Here is a 24,771-nt window from a genome sequence, read left to right as displayed (position 1 = left end):
TGATAAAGTCCAACACTCATTCCTGATAATACTCTCAGCAAAATATAAATAGAAGGGAAATTTCTTAACATAATTAAGGGCATTTATACAAAAGCAACAGCCAACATCATTCTCAAGGGAGACAGGCTGACAGCATCCACCCTGAGAATGGGAGCAAGACAAGGATTCCCTTTATCACCACTCCTATTTAACATTGTGCTGGGAGTCCTAGCTAGAGCAATAAGGCAAGAAAAAGAAATAAAGGGCATCCAAACTGGAAAGGAAGAAGTAAAACTATCCCTATTCATTGATGATATGATACTATAAATAGAGAACCACAAAGATTCCACAAGAAAATTACTAGAACTAATAGAAAGATTCAACAGAGTAGCAGGATACAAGCTAAACATACAACAATCAGTTGGATTCCTATACACCAATAAAGAGAACTACGAGAAGGAAATCAGGAAAACAATACCATCTATAATAGCCCACAAAAAGATAAAATACTTAGGCATAAATCTAACCAGGGATGTAAAAGACCTAGACAAAGAAAACTACAAAACACTACTGCAAGAAACCAAAAAAGACCTACATAAATGGAAAAGCATACTACGCTCATGGATAGGAAGACTCAACATTGTGAAAATGTCAGTTCTACCCAAAGCGGTCTACAGATATAATGCAATCCTAGTCCAGATATCAACAGCATCCTTTAGCCAGATGGAAAAACTAATCACCAACTTTATACGGAACTAAAAGAGGCCCCTGATAAGCAAAGCATTATTGAAGAAAAAGAACAAAGTAGGAGGCCTCACACCACCTGATTTTGGAACCTACTATACAGCCACAGTAATCAAAACAGCCTGCTACTGGTACAATGACAGACACATAGACCAAGGAAACAGAATCAAGAACCGGGATGTAAATCCATCCACTTATGGTCAGCTGATCCAGCTGATCTTTGACAAAGGACCAAAGTCCACTAAATGGGGAAAAGACAATCTTTTTAACAAATTGTGCTTGCAAAACTGGATGCCCATCTGTAAAAGAAAAAAAAAAATGAAACAGCATCTGTACCTCACACCATACACAAAAACTAACTCAAAATGGATCAAGGAACTAAATGTAAAATCTAAAATGATGAAGATCATGGAAGAAAAAATAGAGACAATGCTAGGGGCCCTAATACATGTCACAGATAGAATACAAACCATAACTGACAATGTACAAACACCAGAAGATAAACTAGATAACTAGGAGCTCCTAAAAATTAAACACTTATGCTCATCAAAAGACTTCATCAAAAGAGTAAAAAGAGAACCTACAGACTGGGAAAAAATTTTTGGCTACAACATAACTGACAATGGTCTAAGCTTTAAAATCTATAGAATACTTCAACACCTCAACAACAAAAAGACAAATAACCCAATTAAAAAATGGGCAAAAGATATGAATAGACACTTCATCAAAGAAGACATTCAGGCAGCTAACAGACAGATGAGGAAATGCACTCTAACCTCAGCCATTAGAGAAATGCAAACCAAAACTACAGTGAGATACCATCACACTCCAACATTACTAGCACTAATCAGAAAAACAGAAAATAACAAATATTGGAGAGGTCGCCAGAAGATTGGAACTCTTATACATGCTGGTGGGAATGTAAAATGGTACAACCACTGTAGAAAACAATATGGCACTTCCTTAAAAGGCTAGAAATAGAAATACATATGATCCAGCAATCCCACTCCTAGTAATATATCCTAGAGAAATATGAACCATCACATCAATAGACAATGGTATGTACATCCATGTTCATTGCAGCATTGTTTACAATAGCAAAAAGATGGAAACAACCTAAGCGCCCATGAACAGATGAATGGTTAAATAAATTATGGTACATACACACAATGGAATGCTACGAAAAGATGAAGAACAATGATGAATCCGAGAAATATCTCACAACATGGATGAATCTGGAGGGCATTATGCTGAGTGAAATAAGTCAATCACAAACGGGAAAATATTGTTTGAGACCACTATTATAAAAACTCAAGAAAAGTTTTACGCACAGAAAAAAGCAATCTTTGATGATTATGAGAGAGGGGAGGAGTAGGGAGGGGAAAACACTAACAAGATAGTAGACAGGTATTAACTTTTGTGAAGGGAGAGACAACGCACAATATAGGGGAAGTCAGCAGAACTTGAAAAAGGCAAAGTCATAGAAGCTTCCGAGACACATCCAAACACCTTGAGGGACCGAGTTGCTGGGGCTGAGGGCTGGGGACTATGGTCTCAGGAGGCATCTATGTCAATTGGCATCACATAGTTCATAAAGAAAGTGTTTTACATCCTACTTTGGTGAGTAGTGTCTGGAGTCTTAAAAGCTTGCGAGCAGACATCTAAAATACATCTATAGGTCCCATCTGTCCAGAGCAAAGGAAAATATTAGTCCAAAGGACTAATGGACCTTATAAACCACAACCTCCCTCATCCGGAGCCTAGATACACTAGATGGTGCCTGGCTACCACCACCAACCACTCTGACAGGGATCGCAGTAGAGGGTCCCGGACAGAGCAGGAGAAAAATGAAGAACAAAATTCAAATTCACAAAAAAAAGACGACACTTACTGGTCTGACAGAGACTGGAGGAACCCCCGAGACTATGGCCCCCCGGACACCCTTCTCACTCAGAACTGAACCATTCCCAAAGTCAACCTTTCAGCCAAAGATTAGACGTTCTATAAAACACACAATAACACACATGAGGAATGTGCTTCTTAGTTCAGTCAAGTATGTGTGACCAAATGGGCAACACCTGCCTGAAAGCAAAGACGAGAAGGCAGGAAGGGACAGGAAAACTTGGTGAATGGACATGTGGAACCCAGTTGGAAAGGAGGAGAGTGCTGACACATTGCAGGGATCGCAACCAATGTCACAAAACAATTTGTGTATAAATTTTTGAATAAGAAAAAAAAATCAAATACACAAATAAAAAGTTGGCATCTTTGGGCTTAAAAAAGAAGATTTTATCAAAAAAGTGAAAGGATAGCCTACAGAGTGGGAGGATTTGGGGGGGAACCATATATCTGATAAATATTTAATATCCAAAGTTTGTAAAATACTTCTACAAAGTAACAACAAAAAGACAAACAACCCAATCAAAAAATGGGCAAAGGACTTGAACAGACATCTCACCTAGGAGGATATTTAAATGACCAACAAGCACATTAAAAGATGCTCAAAGGCATTAGCCATTAGGGAGATGAAACCCAAACCACAATGTGATACCATCTCACCCCCACTAAAATGGCAATGATTCAAAAGATGGAAAATACCAGGTGTTGACGAGGTTGTGGAGAAACAATAACCCTCACCCATTGCTGATGGGATTGTAAATCAGTACCGCCATTATGAAAACAGTTTGGCAGTTCCTCAAAAAGTTGAACCTAGAACTACCATATGACCCAGCAATTCCACTCTTATGCACATATGTGTGTGTGTGTGTGTGTGTGTGTGTGTCTACCCAAATGACCTGAAAACCATAACACAAACACACATATGCACATTGCAGCACTATGCACATAGTCAAAAACTAAAAATAACTGAAATGTCCATCAACTAATGGATAAACAAAATGTGGTGTATAGACACAATGGAATTTTAATCAGCCATAAAGATGAATGAGGTCCTCATGCATGCCACAATATGGATGAACTTAGAGGAAATTATGCTGGGTGAAATGTCAGAAGCAAAAGAACAAATACTGTATGATATCACTTATATGAAGTAAGTGGTTACGATGGGCAGGAGGGAGTGAGTGAGAGTTTTTGTTTACAATGCATTGAATGTATATTAATGGTGGTGGGCTAATTTGGTAAAAGATAGCAAGAATGATTGTACAACTAGAAGAATGTAATCAATGTCACTGACATGTACATGTAGAAATTGATTAAATATTGCATGTTGTGTTGTATGTATAGCACTATAATAAAAAAAATTTTAATTAAGATATTGATTTTTTTTTTTAATGAATGAAAGTTCTTTGAGATCCAAGTGAGGAAGGAGGAGCAGAACAGGGGACTTGCCAATAATTATAGCCAGTGGAGTCAGGAGGCCGTCTACCCTAAAGAATAGTTGCTGGATGAATACCTAGATTCTGGAATAAAAGACAGACGTGTTCAAAAAGAAAAAATCTTTGTTGGTTATGAGGAATGGAAGAGGTGGGGGGAATACTAAAGAGACAATAGATAAGTGGTAACTTTGGTGAAGGGTGAGACAGTACACAATACTGGGGAAGCCAGCACAACTCGTACAAGGAAAGATCGTGGAAGCTCATAGACACATCCAAACTCCCTGAAGGACCGAATTGCTGGGCGGAGGGCTGTGGGGACCATGGTCTCTGGGAACATCTAGCTCAATTGGCATAACACAATTTATAAAGAAAATGTTCTACATTCTACCTTGGTGAGTAGCATCTGGCGTCTTAAAAGCCTGTGAGTAGCCATCTAAGATACTCCACTGGTCTCATCCCTTCAGGAGCAAGGAGAATGAAGAAAACAAGATACGTGGAAAAGATTAGTCCACAAGACTAATGGACCACAACTACCACGGCCTCCAGCAGGCTGAGTCCAGTACAACTAGATGGTGCCTGGCTACCACACTGACTGCTCTGACGAGGATCACTATAGCGGGTCCCTGACAGAGCTGGAGATAAATGTAGAACAAAATGGTAACTCACAAAAAAATACCAGACTTACTGGCCTGACAGAGACTGGAGAAACCTCGAGAGTATGGCCCCCGGACCCCCTTTTAGCTCAGTAATGAAGTCACTCCCGAGATTCACCGTGCAGCCAAAGATTAGACAGCCCCATAAAACAAAATGAGACTAATGGAGCACAACAGTTCAGGGACAAGGACTAGAAGGCAGGAGGGGACAGGAAAGTTGGTAATACGGAACTCAAGGTTGAGAAAGGTCAGAGTTGACATGTCATGGGGTTGTTAACCATTGTCATAGGGCAATATGAGTACTAACTGTTTAATAAGAAGCTATTTGTTCTGTAAACCTTCATCTAAAGTACAATAAAAAAAAAAAAAAAAAACCATAAATAACTTGTCCTTCGCAACCAAAAAAAAAAAAAGACAGATGTGTTCCAGACCCAAAGCAAAGTGACTGGACCAAATTCAGAGTGACTCCTCCCCCAACAAAGCATGTATTTAAATAAATTAGTATTGCAATTCTGATCATTATATCTATTGGTGACTAGCAGCCCTTGGTCATCTAATACATCCAAACAAAAATTAATGGAGTTATTCAATTTGCTGTTAAAACATTATGGCAACAATATGCCAGGTTTACAAACTATAGTGTTTTACCTCATAAAGGACTACAATTTCTGCATATTTCTCAGAATCCATGGAATCAAGCAATGACAGAGCTGGAATGTGCATCTCACCCAATGTTTCCTAGCCTACTGTATACTGCAGACCAGGAAACCAGCCCGAGTCTTTATTGTGGACCCCAAAGACAAGGAAGAGGAGAACAAGATGAGGAGAGAGGAGATTCTCAAAAATCTGCATCCCCGGGCAAGTGGAGAGGGCAGTGAAGAAGGAAGGAATTATTCACCAAATGGCAGTGGATCATCTCCCATCATAGACCAAAATAGAAGGCAAACCAGCTAAGAGTTAAATATAGAAGGTTGAACTATGGAATCGCTTGAAGAAAATTAAGTGAGTTCTTGATTTCTGTGGGGAGACTCTCAATGGGAAAAAATGGAGGTGTTGGATTATATAGAATTTTAAACTTCTAACCGTATACTGTAGGGTTTAAGAGTATATTCTTAGCCCAGTTTGCAATTACATATCTATTTGTTTGATCATTTGATATGCTGTCTGTCTCTCTAACTAGGCTGTAAGTTACACAAAGGCAGGGATGTCACCATTGTATTCCTATACTTAGCAAAGTCTCTGGCATATATCAGACTCTTAATGATATTTGTTGAATGAAGAATTAGGTCAATATTGTGGATAATGTTAGGGGCTTGAGGAGGGGCTTAACAGCCGTAAGGAAAAAGAGGACAAATCTTACACCAGTCTGAAGCAGGGAGCTGGAAGTGAGTGAGCCTGCTGCATAAATCAAAAAAAAAACACAAGATGCTGTTTCATTTGTAACATGAGAACTAGAACATTCTGGCCACCAGTCCAAGGAATCATCAAGGAAGCCCCAGATTCTGGAAGAAACTCATTTACCCACAGGGGTACCTGGACTTAAAATAGAGACAGTCCGAGAGAACACAGGTTCAAATTTGCCAAACCCCTTGAAGGCCTAAAGCAGAATGGGATTAGGAAGCCTAGAAAGGGGTAGAAAGAGAGGGTAGAAAACTCCAAGGACACACTTCAGCTCTGTCACAGTTTTCATAAGGGTGGCCAGCTCAGCACATGAGCACAGACTCCAGGGACGGCTGGTGGACATAAAGCACCACGTCTTGCAGCATTTTCTCTTGCCTGTTCCTTTGCCTTTATTGACCTAATGAGACATCTTGTGTTTTTCAGAATGCCAAAGCAAGTTATGACTTCAGCAGCAACGACCCCTATCCATATCCTCGGTACACAGATGACTGGTTTAACAGGTAAACGGAGCCTCAAGAACTGTCTTTAACTTTAGGTGTTAAGCTTTGCTTTGTTTTTTAATTAAGGCTTGAATATCAGTAGCAAAATAACCTCCACTTCTCTAAATTATATTGTTATTCAACTTCTTAGTGACTACACTCTCTAAATACTTGTATATTTTAATATTACAGTGCTCTTCTAGAATTATCTTTTGTCTTTTCTGTTTGGTGGAACTAGGAAATATTTGCCACTTTAGCCTATTAGAAATGAAAGGAAATGGAAATAATAAGTCCTGTCTCAGCCTACTACCAAGTAATTTAAAACATGCTGATTTCACTTGGTCTGTTGAAACTATTGCAGAAAACTCTTTTGCTCCTGGGTCAGCGTCTGTATGTATTTGAAGGATGTTTCTGCCATAATCTTCAAATAGTTCATGTAGTCCGTTTCAAAAAAGCAGTAAGTGTGATTGGCAGAGGCTTGAATTATCATTTGGGATAAAGGTCCCACCACATAAAACTACCCAAGTGGTCCATCCAAAGGTATGATGTTGTTCTTTGGCCTGTTTTGCTACTAAACGTGTAGATAAACCAGTAGCTAGTTGCCATTAAGTCGATTCTGCTTCACGGTGACCCCGTGTGTGTCAGAGAAAAAACGTGCTCCATAGGATTTTCAGTGGCTGATTTTTCTGGAGTAGATCACTCGACTTCTCTTCCGAGGCATCTCTGGGTGGACTTGAACCTCTAATCTTTCGGTTAGTGAGCTGAGCTCATTAACCACTTTTGTCACCCTGGATACTGTCTCTTTTTTTCTTCAAATAAATATCTTGCTTAAGTAGTTGATTACATATAATATCAAGAAATAAAGATGTGTGACTTGCTCAATCAAAGAATACTATAATTTTCAAACCTAGTGCTTCACTATTATTAACGTCCTCAGGTGACCTCTGAGAACAGGTCAACTTCATTTAAAAATATTTTATTGTAGAGCACTTTACCCATTTCTTTTGCTTATCATGGCAACCTAACTGGTAGATAAAACAAACGTCTTTCTCAGCTTAGTCATAAGGAAAAGAGGCTCCGAGAGGTTAGGTAACTTCCCTGATCAAAGAATTAGTATACGTCACAGCCAAGACGTGAACCCAAGCTTCCTAAATGTTTCTAAATTCAAATTTGTACCATTTCTTAAGTAGCATTTTTATTATAAAAGACAGTAACCATGATGCCCAAAGGGCGGCCAGGGGCATGTCCCCAGTGGACCAGGTAGCTAAGACTGTCCCTATGGTAAACAAGTTGACTGAAAATGTGTGGGCTGGAGACAGGACTCATGGGTTTCGGGACTCGATAATTACAGAAAATACAAAAAAATAAAAATAAAAAAGAAAATGTAATTCCAATTTGTAACATTTTTAAAAGATCATTGCTGATATCCAACAGCACAGTACACTCTGTCAATTTCATCTGCAGCCTGAAAATTATCATGCAATGTTTGGAAGAGTGTGTTTAGGGGGTGAGGATGAATGAAAAGGGTCTGAGAGCTTTTGACATGAACTATCTCTTACCCTCTTGACTTAAACAACCCTGGATCCTAGCATACCCTGAGCAAATAAACCATTTCCAGTCACAGGAATATGAAGTTAGACAGATTTTGAAATGGCAATCTGGAACACTGCGTTGAGAAGCATCATGAGGGAGTTTTGGCTTCAGCATGATTATTATCAACTGTCTGCGCAACAATCAGAAAGGGCAGTAGCAATACACGTGCAAAAAACTCAAACCCATTGCCGTTGAGTCGATTCTGACTCCCCGCGACCCTGTAGGATAAGGTAGAACTGCCCCAGTAGGGTTTCCAAGGAGCAGCTGGTGGATTTGTACTGCTGACCTTTTGGTTAGCACCCGTAGCTCTGAACCACTGCGCCACCAGGACTCCAATCTCTGTAGCTAGTAGGTACTAAATTGATCTTTGATTGGTGGATTGGTCCAGGCACAAAAATATAACTGATGGAATAGTTTTCGCCTTCCCCATTTTCTGAACCCAAGTACAACCTCCCCCAACCAAATCTTCCTGTGTTATGTGCTTTAAGAACAATCTTCAAAGAAAAAAACCAAGGAGAGTCAGTGGTAAACTTGTTCTCGAAAGTACAATTTTAAACTGGCTAAAAACCTCTAATTAGGTCTTGGTTGGTGCTTAATGCAAATGAGTTTGTCTTGTTGGTGGTAAGATTTCTCAGGTGTCCAATTGCCTGAGACACAGTCATAGTGACTAAAGCAAGCATGATCCCTGTACTTTAGGGAGTTAATGACTAAAAATAGGCCGCTTTGACCAATAAATTAGGTTTTTTTTCTTTTTGTTTCCCAATGATCAAGTCGTTTTTAAAGATCCCATTCACCATTGCTTGTTACTACAAAAATTGGTTTATACCACAGTTTAGATCATGACTTCTCAAAACGTGACAACTATTATAAATGATTATGGCAGAGAGCGGGGTCAAAGTTCAAGTCCATGGCACTGGGAAAATCCTTTGTCTGGAAGATCGGGGGTCTGTCCTGGAGATGATTCCTGTTTGGCAGAAAGAGAATTTGAATAGAACATCCTTGCCATGAATATAGTATATGTATATTAAAAATTACCTCTGGGATGAAATGATATATGCCTGGTATTTGTTTCCAATTAATACAGGGCTTGGGGAGGGAGGGAAGAGAATGGGTGGGGGTGTAGAGTTAACAAAATTAGTCATGAGTTAATAATCGGTAAATCTAGGTGATGGGTACATGGGATTTTCACTCCTCTTTTGTGTATCTTTGATATTTTCCATAAGAACAAGTTTTTAAAATCGTAGGACATAAAAAGAGATAATAAAGGGAACTGTACTTCTGTGGGGCACTTCTGAAACAATTAGTCTCTGTGTGATTTAACTAAGCAATGATCTTTTAAGTACCTACTACCACATTTTCCAAGGCAGCCCTGGTGGCACAACCCTATGGGGCAGTTCTACTCTGCCCTATAGAGTCACTATCAGTTGTAATCCACTCCACGCATGCAACGACAACCACATTTTCCAGCAAAAGCAGCCACCCACAAAGAGCCCTGCATGCAACGCGCTCGCGTCTGGACTCACTGATATCAACATTTACCTTCAGAACCCTGTGATACTGTACTCATACACTAGCCCTGTATATCCAACCCTGATGATTCCCTATGGGGCACCAGGATGCTGTACTGACATGAAAAAGATAAATGTTTTTCTTTACATGTTCACTTTGAGCCGTGATCAGTACATGTATGAGAAAAATATTTTTGCCAAAATACTTTCCTATGAAATTGGGATGTGCCTTATGCATCTGCACACGTTGGCAAATAGGGTCTCACAATGCACTCTGCCAGGTGCCAGGGGTGACAGGCAAGGCAAATGTGGCTATCCTGCTTCTGAGGAGCTTGCAACATCATGCTGTGTGCCAACAGATGCCTAAATCACTGCAATGCCAAATGGAGCCAGGGCTAAAATAACAACAAGGATAGCCAACACATATTGTGCAGTTACTATGTTTAAAGCACTGTTTAAGCGCTTCGCATGTATTAATTCAACTAGTTCTCATAACAACCCTCTGAAATAGGTATTATCATTTTAATCATCTTCAATTTGGAAACTGAGGTGCAGAGAGGTTAAGTATCTTGCCCAAGGTCACAAAGCTAGTAAACAGTGGAGGCAGGGTTTGAAGGCAGTGAATGGACTCCATAACCTATGCTTCTGGCCACTGCCTTGCACGGCTCTATAATAAAGGCACTTTGGAGAACAGGTGAAAGGTAAAAGTATCTCTGGCTGGAGAAATAGAAAGGCTTCCTTGCAGAGGTGACATTCGGTCTAGGATTTCAATGAAGGTAATAGATAGAGTTGGGGGAGGGTGACCAGTGTATTCTGGGGCAAGAGTACAATTTAGGCAAAGACAGGAGGCAGGGAGGTGCAGGACATGTTCAGAAGATGACCTGGATAACTGCTCTGGGAGTTAGAGAGACTGGTGCAAGAAGGCAGCATTCTAGGGAGTCTTCTGGAACAGATGGGGCATGAAAAGTTTGGACCTGTAGCTAGAAGGATCATTCTGTTGCACTCCAGGGACATTGCTACCCAGAGGCTCCAGTGGCCTTGAGCCCAGCACAATGGCATCACCAGAGGGGGCACAGAGGGTGCTGATCACACCAGGTGACACTGTCAGAGGGGGTGACACCAAAATGGCTGTCTATAAAAATATCCCTGTAGTTAGTTACAACAGCAAAAACATTTGTCGTAAGCCTATCTTACATGTATCAATATACCTACAAGACTAAACTCTATGCTAACTTACTTTTTGAAATTTCTAAGGCACTCCTATTAGAAGCAGTCATTATTACTCGATTACAGTGATGCTTCGAATCACGTGGTTTCCTCTGCACGCGCTAGAAGCACGCGCTATTGTTTTCGTTGCTGTTGGTGTTTTTATAGTCGCTGATTTTGTCACGTTTTCTGGTGTTTTAGCTACAGTATGGTGTCAATTAGTATTTGTGAACCTATGTCAATAACTTTTTTGAGAATGAAGTAGTGATTAAAGGAAAAGAAGGAGTGATATACAGGAATTACGATTTACGAGTAACATTAGTACAAAAAACTTACCAAGGATTCTGTATGGTCTGGGATGGGAGGTCCATGGGGAGGGTAACACCATGAGTTGCTGCACTGGGTGACACCAACCCTAGTGATGCCACTGGCCCAGAACTTGCCCTTGGCTGGCCCAGGGTATGCTACTTGTCCGGCATGAACCCCCTTGCCAGCCATGGGCAGCTGAGGCACGCCACGGGTTGCCAGATTTTCTCCTCTGGGCATGGGCACCAAACCCAATATCCCCTCTCTATTCAGCAGACTCAGAGCTCTTGAGAAATGCTCACTTGAGCATGCACCAAACCACCAATAAGGGACTGACACTGTCCAGCAGTGAGCTTGTTGCCATTGACCATCCCAGTCACACTGTCCGCCACAAAGGCCAGTTGAAACGCTGAAGCAATCACTGCACAGGGAAAGGCAGCCAGCGCTCCGTCAGGGTATTCTCATTGCCTTGGAAAGCAGACAATGAAATGCACTACCAGGACACTCTGAGTGAAGCACACAGAATGCTCCCCTTGGCTGAGAAAGCGAGTTCAGCAGCAATGTATCCCTCCTGGGCTTTCCTGCCGCCTTCAACCATCATATCACACCCTTAATCCTCTGTACATACTAATTAACTTGTTTTCCTTCGAGTATACACTTCTTTAAGAAGAACATATTTAAAACTCTAAGCCAAGGACTCTTTATGAAAGCAAACTTCATACATATGCAGAGCTGCTTTTAGGGGATGTGGATATTAGAATTTCTTGCCCTGTGCTTTATTTAATTTTGTAGGATTCTTTCTTTTTAAGTACAGCAAGTGTATTTATTCTACTGTGAACTATTTAATAATTACATGCAGTTTCTGAGCTCCAGAGGTATATTTGCAACACAGTTGAGAAATTTGTAAAAAAGAGTATAATTTCCTCCTAGCTTGTGATCAGAGAAAAGCAGATGGCCAAACAAAATAATAATAATAACCCAAATTGCAAAAGATATAAAATAATACACATCTAATAAGCATCAATGATGTGCAAAACTGATATAACTGATTTGCTGTCAGGCATTAGGACCCAGCATCACATTATTTTCCTTGCCAGCACTTAGTAAATATTGATTGGCTGGTTGATGGATGGGTGGCCTACCTTTTTAGCCATGCTGAGATGTTGAGTGGCCTTGACATCTGTCCATTTTAGGGATGTCTGCTTCTCTCAAGGTTTGTAGTCCACTTTTTGTTGATAATCTCCCAGCCCTGGTAGGTTTTAGGTCAATGTTTGGTAATACATTGCAGGTCTGTATTCCACTACTGTGCAGCTGTACATAAAAATCCCTCTTGGATAGCATTCCTTTGACAGATGTTTGCCACCAAAATGTCATCCCTGCCATCAGCTATATTTATGGGGCATCCCAGGCTGCAGTGCACTCTATCCATTAAGCCCTGAAGAGTCAGAGATATTGGATTCTATGTCATTCCTGGCTGCAAAAAGTTTACTATAAATTCAGGAAGGAAGAAGACAATACTCAAGCAACCAAAGTGGGGGAAGGGGAGGGTAAAATGTCGAGCAATTATCTTTAGATTGTGGGATTTGACTGACATCATTCTTTAAATGCTATCAATCGTTTTCAAACAAGAAAGATTTTCCATGATGTCATGGACTTAATTGTGTCACCCCAAAATATGTGTCAACCTGGTTAGGCCATGATACCCAGTATTGTGTGGTTGTCCTCCATTTTGTGATTATAATTTTTCAATGTGTTGTAAATCCTAATCTCTGCCTGTGGTTAATGAGGCAAGATTCTATTATGTTAAAGAGGATTACAGTGGGATTGTAACACCCTTACTAAGGTCATATCCCTGATCCAATGTAGAGGAAGTTTCTGTGGGGTATGGCCTGCACCACCTTTTAACTTACAAAAGATCAAAGGAAAGGGAATCGAGCAGAGAGGGGGGACCTCATATCGCCAAGAAAGCAGCGCCAGGAGCAGAGCATGTCCTTTGGACCTGAGGTTCCTGCTCAGAGAAGCTCCTAGTCCAGGGGAAGATTGATGCCAAGGACCTTCCTCCAGAACTAACAGAGACAGAAAGCCTTCTCCTGGAGCCGACACCCTGAATTTGGATTTCTAGCCTACTAGACTGTGAGAAAATAAATTTCTCTTTGTTAAAGCCATCCACTTGTGGTAGTTCTGTTATCGTAGCCCTAGATAACCAAGACACATGATTAACTTTTTTTCTTATTGAAAGTCGTATCTCATTCTGAAGAACTCTAAGCAACAGGCCAAAGAAGACCATGTGAGAAAAACTGCTCTCTCTGGTTGGCCGTTCGCACACTGATGTAGGCTAATACTTCACCCTGGTGACACTTAATGGTTTAAAAATAGATGAGCATCGTTCCTTTCCATCTTTGTGGACTAATTCTGAAATAACCTCCTGGATAATAAAATTCCAACTGCTTTCAAAGACCTAATCTAACTTCTTTTCATGTGAGCTTTGAGACTACCTCTTAGGCGATGTTAGCTCAAACATTGCTGCTCATAACCAATCCTTTCTTGCATTCAAACCAAAGCACAGTGAAATCCAACAGAGTTTAATTTTGTTAACTAGTCCAGGCCATGGGAGAAATACCACAAATTTTTTTTTAAAGTCACTATAGGGTCCCTAGGAAACCCTGGTGGCCTAGTGGTTAAGAGCTATGGTTGCTAACCAAAAGATCGGCACTTCGAATCCACCAGGCACTGCTTGGAAACCCTGTGGGGCAGTTCTACTCTGTCCTACAGGGTTGCTATGAGTCGGAATCGACTCGACAGCAACGGGTTTCATTTGGTTTTAGTTATAGGGTCACTATGAGTCAGAATCGATGGGCTTTTTTTTTTTTTTTTTTTTGGTTACTTGGATTAGACAAATCTTCATTATTTAAATTTCCCTTTCATCTAAAAAAGTAGACATGATATAGAATAATCATAAAGATTGTAAAAGAAATACCTACACGTTGGTCTAATCATTTCTACTTTAAAAGCTAACGTCATGAATTCCATATAAGTGGATTTTATGGTCCTCAGCTGGCAGCAATTCTTTTTTTCTTAAAAGAGAAAAATATGTTAGATTATGACGGACGAATGTAATGTTGTATTAATTGTTTGAATCAAATAAGTGATCCCTGAATCAGGTTCAACCACTATGCTAATGCTATACTAATTTTTTACAGTAAAAGGAGGGAGCTGTTGGCAAACAAACATAGAAAGCACACATTATTTGCATAAAAACATAGTATATCTATCACACAACTTTTGCCGACTCAACTCTTTGCAGGTGTACAACTTATTGACAGCACTTAAATTAATCGGTTGTGCAACCCTACCCTTAATCAATGCGATTTTTCCATCACCCTAAGCCAAAACTCAGGACTTCAAAAATAATAGCTCCCTCCTTTCCCCCTCCCTTCCATCCTGGTAATCACTGAGAAACTTTAGTCTGTATACATTTGCCTGTTCTTGTCTTTTCATATAAGTGAATTCATACAATATTTGTCCTTTTGTGATGGACTTATTTCTCTCAGCATAATGTCTTCAAGCTTCATCCATATTGTAACATATACCAAGACTTCATTTCTCTTACTGGCTGAGTAGTATTACATTGTATATGTGTACCACGTTTTTGTGTATCCATTCATCCACTGATGGACATTTAGGCTGTTTCCATATTTTGACTCTTGTGAATAGTACTGCAATGTACATTGGTGTACAAGTATGTATTATTTTAATTCCTCCTTCTTCCAGAAAAGGTATAAAGTAGTATCTAATAATATTGTAGAACCATTAAATAAGAAAATTAAAAAGCACTGGTTCAGATTATTCTAGCAGTTATAAAAAATAAACTCCAAAATCTTAGTGGCTTAACACAACCGGAGTTTATTGTTTACCTATTTACAATTTATTTATCAGTAGCCAGGAACAGGTAATAGTTAAAGGTCATGGTAAAGAGCAGGGGTTCGGAAGCAGCAGACCTGCATTTGAATTCTGGCTCTGCCTTCTGTTAGGGAACTTACTTAACATCTCTTTGCCTCTGTTTCCTTGTCTTTAAAATGGGGATAATAAGTTGTTATGAGAATTGGGTTGCCATTAGTTGGAACTAGCTCAATGGCAATGGGTTTGGTTTCTTTTTTAATTATTATTAAATTAAATAAGATAATGCATGTAATACTCTCAGCACAGTGCCCAGTTGTAGTAGGTATCAATAAGAGAGTTGTACCTATATTGTCTGATACACCTTATCCAATGCCTCAAACATCATACATACTACATAGAAGTACAAACACATAGCACAAAGAAATAAATGCTTATGGCTGGAAAAGGCAAGAGAGCTGACCAAACCACTTAGTGAGAGGCCAGCAATGGGGAAGGTGAAGGATGGACCTGGGCTATGACTTGTTGTAGTTAGTTGCCGTCAAGTCAGCTCCTACTCGTGATGACCCCATGGACAACAGAACAAAACGTTGGCCAGTCCTGTGCCATCTTCATGATGGCAAGTCCATTTTTGCGGCCATTGTGTGTTTTGAGTACCTTCCACCCTAGGAGGCTCATCTTCCAGCATTATATCCAACAATATTTTGTAGTGATCCATAGGGTTTTTATTGGCTAATTTTCAGAAGTAGATCCCCAGATCTTTCCTTCTAGTTTGTCTTAGTCTAGAAGCTCCACTGAAACCTGTCCACCATGGGTGACCCTGCTGGTATTTGAAATGCCGGTGACATACCTTCCAGCATCATAGCAACATGCAAGCCACCACAGTACAATAAACTGACAGATGGGTGGTGGGGACAATGACTAGGACCTGTCAAACTGGCTGTGTCTCTAGAGATGGCAGGGTTGGATGTAGGGCCTTGGGTTTTCACTTGGACACCCCAGTAGCCATTTCAGGCTGCTTCAGGGTAGCCCCGCTTTGGTCACCGTGACAATCTAGTTGAGTCCAGATTTGAACACCAAACCCCCACATGTTAACCATGGTGTTATCCCTCTCGCCTTGTTTATTGATTGTATAAGTTATTTATTGCCACAAAAATGCTGCGTAACAAACCACCCCAGGACTTAGTAGCATTGATTATTGCTCAGCGGTCAGCTGGACAGTTTTGCTGATCTGGCCCAGGCTCGGCAATGTCCCATGCATCCACAGTGTGCTGGCAGGTTGGCTGGGGCTCACTGGTTTAGGCTGGCCTCGCTCACATGTCTGGAGTGTGAACAGCTATGGGCTGGGGTGACAGACATGACTGGGTTGTGTGTCTTTCATCATCCAGTAGGCTATTCCGGGCTTGTTCACGTGGGGCCCAGGCAGGGTTTCAAGACCTCTTGAGGCCAAGGCTCATCATTTCTGCCACATTTGGCCAAAGCACATAACAAGGCCAGCCCAGATTCAAGGGGCAGGGAAATAAATGTTATTTCTTCATGGGAGTGTGAAGTGGCACATAGAAATTTGCATTACCAAGAACAAAGACCCAGGAAAGTGTGGTAGATTGTGGACATTTCTGCAATGTGCCTCACCTCACTCTCCTGCCTTTTGCGTTCTGTTGAGCTTCTGCTGAGCAAGCAGCAGAGATTGCTCCCTTACTTCCTATAGCTATTTCCCCTCTGACTTACTGAAAGTTCTTAAGAAAGTGAAGTGACCAAATAAAAATGGATCCAGATTTTCCTGACCTTCAGGATAGCGAGTCTCTGCCTGAGACCAGGAGGAAGGCTGCCAGCAGGAGAGTAGGGAAGGCATTTGAGGCTGTGGAAACAGCATAAGAAGGTCAGGGTTGTGAAAAGACATGGTGTCATGAACAATTACAGGGAAACCCCATCAGTTGCTTATAATTAGTGAGTGCCAGCTAATTTAGCAATGAAATGTTTTTCTCCGTATGTTCCTCTGGAGAGTCCATGACATTAAGTTCCCCACTTAAAGGCCAAAATTAAGGATCTGGAAGCATTATTCAATGTCCATTTCTTCAAGTCATTTCACATGCATTTGTCCACCAGCCTTTAGTAAGCAGTTTGGGGACAGAGATGGGCTTATTGCCTTCTTGGGAAGATGGTGGAAGGGTTCAGGAATTGAGCATTGGTCTCAGGCCTAGCCCAGCCACTTTCTCACTGTGTGGCTTTGGGCAAGCATTTTGCCCCTCTGAGACTCAGCTTTGACATCTGTGAAATGGGAGCAGCAGGGACTGCTCACAGCCATTTTGTGAGGATTAAAGGGCATGCGGCAAGCAAAGCACCAAGCACAGGACCTGGTAATGGAAAACCTGCCCAATAAATGGTATATTGCTCTTCTTCCCCACAGCTCCTCAGTCACCTAAAGTAGGACTCCACTTATGAGAGGGCCAATTAGTACGCCTGTGTCTTCACAGATACTGGTCTTAGAAAAGAGATCTTGCCAGGGCTGATTATGAAATAATAAGGAAACCAGTGCACAGCCAGATTAGTCATGGGGTTGATTTTTAAATTTTTATTAAATATTTATTGGTTCAGCAGGAGCTAAACAGCAAGCAAGCCAGCCATATTTAATCAGGATCCATTAAAGTTCCATTTTAAAATGTGTATGTGGATATATTGAATATATATATGTACTTTTTATGTGACATGTATTTTATATGTGTATATTTATATAATATATGTGTGTATATATTACATATATAAGTATACATGATATAAATCTATAGGTGTATATTTATAAATACTTGTAACTGTTGTTAGCTGCCATCAGGTTGGCCCCAACTCATGGTGACCCAGGGCCCTGGTGGCACAGTGGTTAAGAGCTACGGTGAGCTACGGCTGCTAACCACAAAGGTCAGCAGTTCAAATCCACCAACCGCTCCTTGGAAACCCGATGAGACAGTTCTACTTTATCCTATAAGGTTGCTATGAGTCAGAATCAACTTGACAGCAATGGGTTTTCATTGTGACCCTATGCACAATGGGATTGCTTCATTGTAATCCACAGGGCTTTTCATTGGCTGTCTTTTTGCAAGTAGATCACCAGGCCTTTCTTCCTAGTCTGTCTTAGTCTGGAAGCTCTGCTGAAACCTGTTCAGCATCATAGCAACACACAAACCTCCAATGACAGATGGGTGGTGGCTACACACGAGGTGCACTGGCTGGGAATCGAACTTGGGTCTCCTACATGGAAGGCAAGAATTCAACCACTGAACCACCACTGCCCCCTCATATATAAGTGTATATAAGTACAAATATATATTTAAATATACACATTTACAGTGACTGTATGTAAATTAATATAATTTATTTCATTATATTCCCACCTGTGTGTGTATTTCAGCGCCATTTTATGCGGTATTTTCTTTAGCATTTTTTGTCAGCTTTTGGAATAAGAAGACAGCCACAAACGCCATACCCATGACAAGCTACCTCCTCTAGTTAAACCATAGTGAAGCACCTTCTCAAAAATCTCAAATGTGGTTTACAGAGCACTTCAAGACAAGCAAATAATGATTTGCTCAACACTAAGTTTTCCACAGATCTGTAAACACAGGGGCCTGATCTCTGCAGCAACTACAAGGTTAACTTGTACACAGTATACAGATTTCAGCCGTGTTCCAAAGGCAGTTTTGAGCCCATGAGATACATAGCCTTTATGGAAGCAGGATTAACTTTCACTCATACAGAGAAAGAAAAATATGCCACATTTTTTCAATTCTTAAATGTGATTTTTTTTAAAGAGCTGATGCAATAGCATCCAGGAGGATGTGCCTAACAGTACTCTAGCCAGCACTGCAGAAATCAACATTTTCTTGGGATGTGCAACAAATAAGCTCCTTCACCCAGCTTAAACAAAGGGTGGGAAGGTGCCAGCACCGCCCTGGCCCTGCAGAAGGCTGTGCCCACACCATCCTGTCAGACTTGGCAGTGTGATCAGCTCAACCTTTTGGCTTCTGTATAGACTTTAAGGAAACGGACTTTGCAGAGTTGGGGCAAGTAGTTTTAAATGACTGGTATCATTGGAATCTTCCACATCTTGGTACTGTTTAGGGCTTAAAACACGGCATTTTGATTGATTTAGAGTTTAGCTTATTTCTGTTCTCTATTGCCACTTAACAAGCCGCCTCCAAACTTAGTAGCTTAAAAAAGAGCAAACACTGATTTGCTCACAATCCTGTAATTCGGGCAGGGCTCAGAAGGGACAACTTGTCTCTATCCCACATGCTACTGACTGGGTGACTGGGCTGGGGCGGGGGGATGCAGGGTGGCCTGGCTCACACTGAGGTCTGGTGCCCCATCTCAGATGGTCAGAAGAGCTGGAGGGCTGGGACCTCTCCATGGCCACGTGGCTCTTCTCACTCGTGGGCTAGCCTGAGTTCCTTTACAGCAACTGTGTCCCATGGGGATGAAAATGGAAGCTGCCAGGCCTCTTACGAATTCGCCCAGCATCCTTCTGCTGTGTCCTATTGGTCAAAGCAAGGCCATTTCAAGGTGAGGGAAATAGGTACAGAGAAGAAGGAACTGATTGGAACTTTCTGGTATAAAGGAGGGGAGAGCTAGCAAAAGACAAATTTAATAGAATTACTGTGTCTGTTGCAAAGAATGTTCTATTTAGTACATGAGCCCTAAGAAAGCCTTGCTCAGAATTGTAGGGCTGGGCAAGCCTTGAAAGGATCATCTAATGCCTGGGGTTCTTAATGCAAATTATTGCCAACATATGCTTCCCACACCCCTAGAGAAAAGTGGGAATCTATAGCCTTCAATATGCCTTCAAAGGAGACTATGACCCAAAAGGGTAAATAACCACCGTCCTATTATTAACAGGCAGCATTACACCCCAAAGTACTGAACCAGCCTTGAAAATAAGCTGGTTCAGCCCACAATTCCAGCACTTCAAGCAAGTGAGAGCAGTTCCAACAAGCACAAACCTCTCTTACATTGTGTTTCATTTTCACAGGAAACCTGTAACTGTGTTTCCTGCAGGAAGATACTTAGAATTTTAAAGTAAAGATCAAATCTTAGGCTTCATATGCTGGGAAGCCTTTTTATGGTAGGAACAACCCAAGGTCAACAGGGCAGTTGCGGGGAGGAAACAGAAAGTTGGGATATACAGACGGACCCCATAGCAAATTGAGTGGGCCGTGTGCTGGCTCATCACTAGCAGAACCATTGAAAAGAACCACCACATTGCTTCCAATTGATGCAATCTAGAAATCCTCCTTCAGAGTCCCTGGACAGTGCTAATCTCCAAAGGTTGGAGGTCCAAATCCACCTAGAAGTATCTCGGAAGAAAGGCTTGGCATTCTACTTTTGAAAACCCTCTGTAGCCTAGTTCTTCTCTGACACACATGGGGTCACCAAGAATCAAGTCAACTCAATGGCAACTGGATTAAGGAAACTCCTTGGAGTTCTTGTGACGCTGTATCCACAGCCTGACTTTATTTTTCTCCACAGCCATGGGACCCGATGTGCAGGGGAGGTGTCTGCTGCAGCCAACAACAATATCTGTGGGGTCGGGGTGGCATACAACTCCAAGGTCGCAGGTAAGCTGTCCCAGGCCAAACTTTAAGGGTCATGCTATGGGAAACCAGAGCCAGAAGGTCACATCTGGTGGTCTCCAGCCTGTCCAGAGCCCCGCAGAAATTTCCACTGGGGCAGAAGAGCTGGGACTCTTGGATTAGCAAGAGTGATTTTTTTTTTTCAACCTGCACCACGATATCAACAGATTTTTAATTCTTTTAATTAAATGTAATGTAAATACAGGAAAGTGCACAGATCATAAGCACATAAGTCAATGAATTTTCACAAACTGGCTAGCACCCAGATCAAGAAACAAAACATCACCAGCACCCCAAAAACCACCCTCATCTCGCCTCCCAATTATTACCCATCTATATAAGAATAGCTACTACCCTGTTTGCTAACAGCAAAAATGGGTTGTTGCTGGGTTTTGAAGTTTTTATAAATGTAATTGTACAGACTGTACTCCTGTGTCAACATCAATAACTTTTTAATGAGACTCAGAATACATAAGATCGTAGAATATGTGTAATATTTGTAACATTTGTTGACGAATAATTTGTAAACATACGCAGAGCCCTTCAAAATGTTGTGTAAGGGAATATTTTCCAACTGGAAACTTCTTTAAAATTCCAATGTGCATGATATTTAACGATTTCCTCTTTATAGGGGCTTTAGACATGGGGGTGGCGGGTTGCTGGAAATTTCAAAATACACTCCTTTCAAAGAGAGAGAGCACAAGAGAGGTTCTTAAGCTTTCAACAGCATGCCCAGCACGGAATGACTCCTGGTTCATTCCAAGTTTCACCTCAGATTGGGCCTTAATTTATTCAGGCTGAGTCACTCAACCTTCGTTTTCTTTTTAACAACAGTCTTGATATTTTTTTCCCTGGTGATTTAATGGAGCCATAAACATACTTCAGGCTGACACTTGCATTTCCAGAGACCTAAATAAAGCAAAGCAACCTATACAAATCAGTCATTCACCTCTTTCAACACTGCTTGCTAAGAGGCTTGCCTGCGCTGGGAGCTGAGTTGCACAAAAGAATACATCTGGAAGGTTCTGCAATGAAAATAGACTAGGCTTTGCCCCCTCTGGTTTCAGCTCTCTTGACTTCATGTGCAACCAAAATGCTGGCATTGAAATGACAGGAGCCATTAGAAGCTCAGAAAAAAAGAATATCACTGGGTTAATATTTTATATGCCAGGCTCCCACCTGTGGTAGTATCTGAGGTGAGGTGGGGTCTCTATTCACAAGCAGAATTGGAGGCAACTGAAAAACGCTGAAGGCTCTGCATGCCCCAAGCAGCTGGGTTTTTTAACAAAAGGATTTGTAGAACAATTGCTCACAAAAGTTAGGGCTTTGAAACAGCTCTTAGCTTTCTGGAGGTTCATTGGGAGACCTTTCCCATCTGCATCTTCTGGTTTTTTTTTTTTCTCTCCTCTCTCATTATTTGCACTCTGAAAACATCTGAGCTGCTCATCAAATCTGCCTAACCCTCCTGCTGTCTTAGCTTGGATTCCCTAAAAAGCAAACTCTGAGAGAAGGATTGGGGTGCAAGCAGTTGATTTGGGAGATGGTCCCAGGAATCCAGACTGAGAAAGTGGGGAAGGAAGACAGTGAATGGAGGGAAGCCACAGACTGTGTTGACAAGCTAGGTTACTCTTGCAGACAAATGGGACTTGGTCCTGCAGGTGACCCTCTGAGAGACTGTGGGAAGACCCCTCAGAATTCTCCTACCCAAAGGCGAGGAGGCTGGGGAGTTTACCCACCAACTCCCACCCCTTGTTAGTTTGGACTGGCTCCTGGGCCATTAACACCCTGGCACACTCAGTCAGCCGCTGCTTGGGCAAGCAGAATTCGCTAAGCCAGAGACCGCCTCCACCAAAGAAACACTTGCTGCTGCTGGATGGCCAGAGCATGGGTGGGGCAACCGCACCTGGCCCACGGCTGACTGCCCTCCACGGCCCGCTCCTACATCTCAAAGACAAGCGAATACAGCCTGATACTTCACATCAGAGCTCTTAGGTTCAGACACTGAGGAACAGCCTACGTGGGATGCGTGCCCTGGCCACACAGAGAGTTTGAGCAAGGGAGCCCCCTTTCTCTCTTTTCCACTACCTTAGCCTTAGCCTTGCTCTTCCGGTAACCATGCATGCTGGGGGCTGGGGAAGCTCTTGTCCTAGCCCTGTAGGGGGTTCAAAATGAATTCTTCTTGAGGAAGCTTTGGAAAGTTACTCAAGAAGCTCAGCAAAAGCAGTTTCAGGTTCTTCGACCTTACAGACTTAGGGGAGACATTTTGTTGATTGTGGCTGGCAATTCCAAAAGTTGGATGGTTTTAAATGATTCGCTAAAAGTGAGCCCCCACACATCCTAGCCCCTTCAGAGATTCTTTTCCAGCGCTATCTGAACTAGAGAGGCCTAGAGCACCACCTGGTGGCCAATCAAGATTGTTGCTAGTCTCTGGAGGTCTCAAAGTGTCGGGTTATAGGTTAAACAGGCACTGTCTTGCTTCAAAATGACGGCTAAAGTTAAAGCGTTGTTGAATCTTGGTCCAGAAAGAGAAACAAAAAGTAAATTAGACTATAAAATGAGTTATCTGAAGGGGAAAAAAGAATATTGATCATTTCTTCATCTGCTTCTTAGCCTGTTCGGTTTCCTCTTCTGTGAACTGACAGTTCATAAATTTGCCTATTTTTCAGTTGGGGTTTCTGGCTTTTTCTAGTTGATTTGCAGGCATTCTTCATATACCCTAGCTACTAGCCCCTTGTCAGTTTGAGTCAGTGCAAATATCTTCTCTTAAACTTTCACCTGAGGGCGTTAGTTCATCTGAATTCCACCATTGTATGTGGTGGGATCCAGTTTTCTTTTTCTCCAAATCATGAACCAATGTTCCCAATTCCATCTACTCAACACTGCATCCCGACTGTTTGACTTGTGGTACACCTTCATGGCATATTAAGTTCCCACATGCACACGGGCGTCTTTGAGTAAATGTACTTTAGATAAAACCCCCTAGCCTATGTGGAAAGTGTAGACACGCTTCTCCTTCCACTGGACATATGTATATGCTCTTTCCTTCACCCAGAATACCTCCCCTACCCTTTACCTGGCTACCTCCCCTCCATCCTTCAGCTCTCAGCTCCCCCATTACCTCCTCCAACTTCATCTTTCAGACCAGTCTCCTCATTTACATGCTCATTTTGTAAAGCTCACTGAACTTTTCCTCCCCGCCCTAACTAGTGCTGGTTATGACAAATTCTTGTGGGTGGTTGCTTGATCAATATTTTTCTCCCTCAGCATATAGCAGTCTCCACAAGGGCAGGGACCATGTCCGCTTACTCTTACCTCAGCACCTTGAACACAGGGGATGCTCAAACTCTATTTGCTGAATGACAGAAAGAAAGCAAAGAAGAAATAAAGAGAAGGAAGAGTCAGTGAATAAACCCATTAATAAGCAGTCGAGATGAATTGTTGAATGAAAGAAAGGATGGGTGGATGAAAGGAGTGGAGGAATTAAGGCCATAATGATCTTAGACCTAAAGTGGATGGAATTTCTACACAAGAAGCAAAAGCATCTCCTCTTCTACCAGCACCATCTCACCTTTGCTACTTCATGCCAACCAAATCGGTTCCAATGAGACCTGGGCCTTCTTATCTCTTCCTTCCCTCCTCCTTTCATGGGCACCATGGGAGTTTCCTAAGGGCCAGCACCACCAACATACCATTGTGGGCTACCCCAGGACCCAGACACGCTGGTGACTCCTCTGCACACGTGCCCCAGACCACTGCAGGCTGATGGAGCCACAGGACCACGTGTCATTCAGGCGTTGAAAGTATAGTGTGCACCTTTTCCAGGGGCTCATCCTTCCCACTTCTCCATCAAAATCTCAAAATCTTGGGCTCCATATGGGAGCCCTCAAGGTCCTTTAGTTCAAATACCCACTGATAATTGCATAATGATAGCAACAATAACAGTAGTAATAATAATAACTAACATCTATTGACCCTGTGTATCAGGCACAATGTAAAACCCTTTACTCATTCAACCTTCTTTACAACCCTATGATACATTATTATATGTA

The 24,771-nt window shown here is 41.7% G+C and overlaps 1 protein-coding gene across 2 annotated transcripts in view; it reads left to right on the top strand.

The window, feature by feature from the left end:
- Positions 1-24,771, top strand: part of PCSK2 (proprotein convertase subtilisin/kexin type 2) — a 318,518-nt gene that overhangs the window by 229,487 nt on the left and 64,260 nt on the right. For both annotated transcript variants that reach the window (XM_004376450.2, XM_004376451.1), the window contains 2 exons: positions 6,536-6,612; positions 20,619-20,707. In XM_004376450.2, the coding sequence (XP_004376507.1) occupies positions 6,536-6,612; positions 20,619-20,707 (166 nt within the window). The remainder of the gene's footprint in view (positions 1-6,535; positions 6,613-20,618; positions 20,708-24,771) is intronic.

The sequence above is a fragment of the Trichechus manatus genome, unplaced genomic scaffold (genome assembly GCF_000243295.1).
Source record: "Trichechus manatus latirostris isolate Lorelei unplaced genomic scaffold, TriManLat1.0 scaffold00042, whole genome shotgun sequence".
Taxonomy (NCBI): Eukaryota; Metazoa; Chordata; class Mammalia; order Sirenia; family Trichechidae; genus Trichechus; species Trichechus manatus.
The sequence above is the reverse complement of the archived record's forward strand: the minus strand, read 5'-3'. Positions and strand labels throughout refer to the sequence as shown.